The sequence below is a fragment of the Lactuca virosa genome, chromosome 2 (genome assembly GCF_052849685.1).
Source record: "Lactuca virosa cultivar CGN04683 chromosome 2, Lactuca_virosa_CGN04683_v6, whole genome shotgun sequence".
NCBI classification, from domain to species: domain Eukaryota; kingdom Viridiplantae; phylum Streptophyta; class Magnoliopsida; order Asterales; family Asteraceae; genus Lactuca; species Lactuca virosa.
In genome coordinates, this window is record NC_136427.1 from 288,133,666 (window position 1) to 288,140,029 (window position 6,364).

The following is a 6,364-nucleotide window of genomic DNA, read 5'->3' on the forward strand; positions in this document are numbered from 1 at the left end:
TCAGATAAAAGCTCTGACTGGACCAGTCAGAGGGAAATCAAACAACCCCTTAGATACCGAACCCAGTCTTAACTTGGGGATTGTCTGATCAGTTGATGTGGGACAAAGTAATGAGACTTCTCAATCTTCATTTCAAAATAACACACTTAAGGATCAATATCTTATTCAAAGGAACTCCATTTTGGAAGTATTATATATCAAATCTAAGTTCTCTTCCAAAAAGAGCTTAAACCAGTTTTGTTTTTGGTTCCCAAGTAGGCATATACATGATACAGCCCACATTTTCCAATAGTAATCAACTCTTAAACAAGTCACTGAATTGATATGCTTGTAATAAGCTAACTTATGTAAAAGCCTTCAGATTACATAAGGTTAAATGGTAAGAACTAAGAAGCAAATTTGAGTAGGTTTAAAACATATATTACACTATAGATAACAGAGAAATTCATACAAACAAATGTTTAGCTGGAGAAGAGGGACTCATCGATCTCAATTTTGACAACTTCACCGTCGTCAAATCGATCCTTCCTTGGTGGAGCTGGTGGAACAGGCACTCTCGGTGGTCCTCTCCCTTTCTTCTTGTTCCTTGGTCTCGCCTGTCAATTCATTATTCATACACCGTAAATAATTACGAGGTTTTTATACACGCGACGCATCAAAAAGTGTTATCCTGAAACTGAAACTCACATTCCCGAAGGAGTGATTGAATCGCTTTCCTTTGGCAGTCTTCTTGTCCCCTCTTCCGCAATAAACTGAAGCTCAAAACGACGGTATTGTTAGGTAAACAGATGCAGTTGAGGCTAAAATTGCAGAAATCAAAACAACATACAAATCTAGGGTTTACGTACTCAGTGGCGAAATTGAGGTGGTTTCAGATGAAGAGAGAAACATTGACGAAGATGGAGAAAGGGGTATGGTTGTTATCGATGGAGAACGAGAGAAAAAGAGAGAACTAGAAGCCATTGGAATAGATGTAACGGCGACCGCCATTAACGCCATCGGCGGAACCAGTGAGCTTTCTCCGTCGGATTGACTACTGAAGATAAGAGTTGCTATATTCACCACTTAAATCACTTTGATCCCCGGTATACCGTGTTACATGGGAATACGACGCCGTAAGAGTTTCAGTCGCCTGGCCAATGTCTTTTTTTTTTTTTTTTTTTTTTTTTTTTTTTTAATTATTATTATTATTTATATTTATTTATTGTACCTTTCTTAAATAATTTATTGTCACCCTCAAATTTGGAACCTTAAAAAATAAAAAAACTAACCGAACCAAAACCAATTTTAATTTCATTTTTGGTTTGGTTTTGGACCAAACTGAATTATAAATTTACTTTAGGATTTAAGTTAGAGAAATTAAATAGCCTTGTACTTTTTCTTCCTAATATCCTCTTACCTATTTTAGAGATGGTGACAAGTGTCATTAAATTTAATTTAAATTTGATTGAGATTTTTGAATTTGTACACTTGTCATCATCTTAAATAGGTACGAAGAAAAATAGGAACAAAAAGTAGGATGATATTTAATTTCTCTTTAAGTTATGGTCTTATGATATTTGGACAAAATCAAACCAAATTATCGAATTTAGTTTACATATTTATAAATTAATTTTATTTCAATACTTTGATAATAAATTTGAGCTAAAGAATACTAATTGCATTATAGTGAGTTGAAATATCAAATTTGATCATTTTTTCTTATAATGTATAATGTAGTATATATTTTGATTTTATATATTTCATTGTTTATGGGATATGTATTTTGATTTTTTATACTCGAACAAATATGGAAAATTGAAACGTAAATTTTATGTTTGGAACTTATAGATTTTAATCTTAATCTTAAAATTTGGTTTCCTTGATTTTTAAAGCAAACCAATCTGAATTGTAATTTGGTTTTTGGTTTCTTCCGAGTAGTCTCGAATTTGGGATAGTTTAGTTTTCGATTTGGATTCAAAAAATTTCAAAAGCCAAAAGACACAAAACCAGAGAAACCAAAGAAACCATAAGGGTAAATTATATTAATCATCCCTCATGTATATGTCAAAATGTACGTTTAGTCTCTGTTTTCAAAAATTAACTCGGATCGTCCCTTATTTGGTTAAAACTTGCACGCTTCATCCCTAAAAGACAATTTTATTGCAAACTTAGTCCGTACTACAACAAAGATGATCATAATACCCTTTTGTTTTTATTTTTTATTTAATTTGATATTGTTATTATTCTTTTCAGTTAAAAAAATAAAGCCACTACACCACCCTCCCCTTCACTTTCCCCAACCCACCCACTTCTTCCACTTCCAATCCTAACGTCGATTAATCAGAATAGATAACTACTAAAAAAACACATACACACATGTGTGTGCAGATGCGATATGGGGAAAAGGCGCAAGAGAGACAGACTAAGTTCCCTTCAAACCATCAGCAATGGCATCCCCTTCAAATCATCGATGGCAGCGTCCCCTTCATATCATCGGTGTTTTCCTCTTCAAATCGGCGATGTCATCTTCTTCCAGCGACAACATCTTCCTACGACAAGCTTCAAGAAACCCCTTTGGTCGATGTGGTTAGTGGTTGTTAGGGTTATAGAGAGGAAATATAGTGAGTTTTCTGGGTGGTGAACAGTGGTTTAATTTCTGAGCTTGACGGGGAAGACGAAGGACGTGCAGAGGGAGGGAGGTTGTTGGTCGGAGATGAAAGAAAGAAGGGATCTGTAGTTACATCAAAATGGCAAAACAATATGCTCTGGATACTCTTTTTAAATCATAATTCACATAATGACCACCGTGAACATGAATTATAGTAATAGCTACATGATTTAGGATGTTTCAAACCAAACTTTAGTGGGAAGCACGTCGTAGAAGCTTGTCTGCTTAGATAAGAAAAACCATATTAACTATGACACTGTATGTGTTTGCAATGAGAAAAACGGTATCCGACGTAATAAGCCAAGATTCATGTCCAACAAAATCTATCCGACATAATAAGCCAAGATTCAGGTCCATCAAAATTAATTCAATGAATGACTTATGTTGTTGAAATAGTTTTTATAAAGTATTATGTATTCTCCAATGTGTACTAATAATACATTTATAATTCATATCGAATTTTATGACATTCATCTTCATTATAACCGAGATCAACAATTATTTTCAGAATCTGCAATTTTGAGGATGAAGTTCATTTGAAATTTCATCCACTAGATTTGAACTCTATACCGATTGTCCCAGATTGAAATATGAGTTATGAATCGATTCATATTGGTTTACACATTTCCACACCTTTTTCACAATCGAGTATATCATATATTGTCGTTAGCAAAACATTGTTTAAATCAAGATTATATTGTTGTTAGCAAAACATTGTTTAAATCAAGATTCCTCCAATAGTTGTCTATAGACTCTAGTAGTATCGATTGGTCTACTTTAGAATAAACTACAATTTCATGCGCATAAGGTAACTCATAACTACGACGCGGTTGGCAACCATAATCCCTTTGTTATTTCTTGTGTATTAGGCCGATTCAGTTCTTGTCTTATTTTTTCTAAATCATGTTGTGAAACAAAATCTCATAATTCTTTAAAATGTGGTATCCTTTGTTGATGCTTTAAATTGATTGTATTTTTCAAAAATTTCTTATATTGTTGTTTGTTGAGATTCACCATGTGTTCAGTATGGTTAAAAACTCCATCTAAGTTGGCATGTTGTGAATCCGAGTATTTTTTTTTTTTGTTTTAATTTAGTGTGTTGACTCTCAACCATTGATGTGGTTGTGAGAGTGTAAAATTCGGTTAATCCAAATGAATACAAAACATTTTCTTGTTTTTATCCAACTAGACTCAAAACTTTGTCTCGATTGAGATAATCGAGAACACTTGAAAATTGAAACAAGTATAAACGATTAAACATCAAATAATATAATATTATACATATTACTATTTGAAATTATATAATACCTGAATAATTTTTCGTTGTTATTCAAGGTTTGCATAATTATTCTAATATGATATCCACATTAACAAGTTAACTAAATTATCCCACGTTTTCTTAAAGGATTTCCACACTGCATTTGATTGTATATGTTGTATGCAGTGCTTTACTATATTTTGATATATGTGTCTCTATAGAGTAATCAGATGGCAGATACAAATACTTTTGCCTATGTATTCATCAAGACTAACTCTTTATGACGATGACACATGGGTTACCATATTTTTCCAACATGGACTTAACACAATTTACAACCCAAACATAATTTTATTCTTTTTCTTGATCCATAAGGCCAAAAGATATAAAAAATGATGTGTTTGTTGAAATGACACCAAGAATCTTTAGAAAAATCATGTTATACTTATTGATAAAATAAAAACATTTAATATGATGAGAGTATCTGAATTTAATAAAAGTATGAACATATTTAATGAAGGAAAAACACATGCATACTTGTTTGTCTTATATGTTGCATCCATCATCAACACTTATGGAAAATAAGCATATTTATACATTTTTTTTACGAATTTATACAACAACAACAACAATAAAGAGATTCCATCTATGTCATTATATATATATATATATATAGGAAATCAGAGGTAAAGACGTCGACCAACTCCTACCTTGGTGGTTAAGGCGTTGACCCCTTGTGTGGGTGGTCATGATTTCGATACTCGGCTACCTAATTTCTTGCACTGTGCCTTCATTTTTCTAATCAACATAACAAGCTGATGTGGCATGCCACATCAACAATTACAGCCAAGTAAACATCTGAAATGGCTTGGTGACCAGCTAGGAATGCGAAACTTGATAAAATTCCATAAATGACAAATTCTACCCAAATGGCTGGCATCTATGGACATAAAATTCGACTTAGGTAAAACTGATATTTTCCTATAAACTTAAAGGCTTTTGTGACATTTAGCCAAAATTATAATGGATTGATTCTTCGCTTCTTTCATCTGTTGATTTTTCTGATTTGGGTTTTCCATGTAAATGTCTATTTCTCTTTTAGTTATGATTTTGATTGTAAGGTCCCAAAAATATCAAGTAAAAATTTCATTTTTCAAACAACCAAGACCATTCATTCATTTGTTCCAAAAGAAAATTAGAGTAAAATTATTCTCAAAACATTGGTATAAAAAAGAAAAATTGTCAATACAAAATAAATCTCTAGTGGATGTAGTGCGATCAAGCCGAACTCTTCCCTTTGGAACCAAAAGTACTTGAAAACATTTTAAACATAAACCGTATGCACAAAGCTTAGTGAGTTCCCCAAAATACCACATGTCAAACATAAGATAGTGAATGTTATGAGTCGAATCATAGGCTTACAACCACTTCCTGCCACGGGCCAAATCATGGTCTTTCCTTGTCAATGCCAGGGGTAACATCCTAGTCTTACATACAAGTGTCAGGGGCTAGATCCTGGTCTTCCATGCAAGTATCACGAAGAAAACTAGCATCCTACATACAAATGCCAGGGGCAGATCTTTGTCTTACATATAATTGCTAGGGGCCAGATGATGGTCTTTCATATGATTTCTAGGGGCCACATCCTGGTCTTCCATGCATATGCCAAGGGCCACATCCTGGTCTTCCATGCAATTATTACAAACACAACTAGCATCCTACATAGTATAGTAAGAAGGCTTACCTCACACTCACAGTCAAACAATCACAACTCAGAAAGTCCAAAAATCGGTACTACATCACACCTATCGAAATACCCAAGGTCAAACCTTAATCCACACTCTAAGACTGGCAATTTAACCAAAAGTCAACCAAGTCAAAAACTCAATGGTTAAAGTCAATATCAGATGACATTCGTGTTGTAACATCCCCCTCTGGCATGCATCACAATATTGTTTGCTTTGGGCTCTCGACATGAAAACTTCCCAGGGGGTCACCCATCCCTAAATTGCTCTCACCATGCATGCTTAACTATAGAGTTCTTATGGGATCTGCTTCCCTCACAACTTTAAAACGCATTGTGATAGGGAAGGTATCCACACTCCTTATAAGGAATGTTTAGTTTTCCTTCCTAACCGATGTGGGATCAGTTTCAACCGACCTTCACCCCCACATTATAAGGTTCAACGTCCTTGTCGAACACATCAACCTATGCCTTGGATCTGATACCAATTTGTCACACCCCAGCTGGCGGTGGAAAGCGCCGAGGTTGCGACGTCAAAAATTAGATCACAATTAACAAACATACATTCAACAGTATAAACTTGAATAACATTACATGTCTTCATAGATTTGAATACAAGGATTACATTGATTCAAACTTCGAAAATGCAAGTTTACAAAACAAGTTCAACAAGGCATAATTTAACAAAAACAAAAGGCCTGAACAAGTTGGC

At 34.0% G+C, this 6,364-nt stretch overlaps 1 protein-coding gene across 1 annotated transcript; it reads right to left on the reverse strand.

The window, feature by feature from the left end:
• Nucleotides 1-311: 311 nt before the first annotated feature.
• LOC145161345 (small ribosomal subunit protein bTHXc-like) lies at nt 312-1,070 on the reverse strand. Its single transcript, XM_079080852.1, has 3 exons — nt 849-1,070; nt 688-752; nt 312-596 (listed from the first exon to the last, which is right to left on the reverse strand). Exons 1-3 carry the CDS (start codon nt 997-999, stop codon nt 462-464), a joined length of 351 nt encoding a protein of 116 aa, XP_078936978.1. The 5' UTR covers nt 1,000-1,070; the 3' UTR covers nt 312-461.
• Nucleotides 1,071-6,364: the final 5,294 nt, after the last annotated feature.

Excerpts from the sequence above, each read along its gene's own strand:
- LOC145161345 (XM_079080852.1), bottom strand. The coding sequence starts at position 999 with ATGGCGTTAATGGCGGTCGCCGTTACATCTATTCCAATGGCTTCTAGT. Across the intron at positions 753-848 it reads CACCTCAATTTCGCCACTGA|TTTATTGCGGAAGAGGGGAC; the intron begins GTACGTAAACCC and ends TTTGAGCTTCAG. Across the intron at positions 597-687 it reads TCAATCACTCCTTCGGGAAT|GCGAGACCAAGGAACAAGAA; the intron begins GTGAGTTTCAGT and ends ATGAATTGACAG.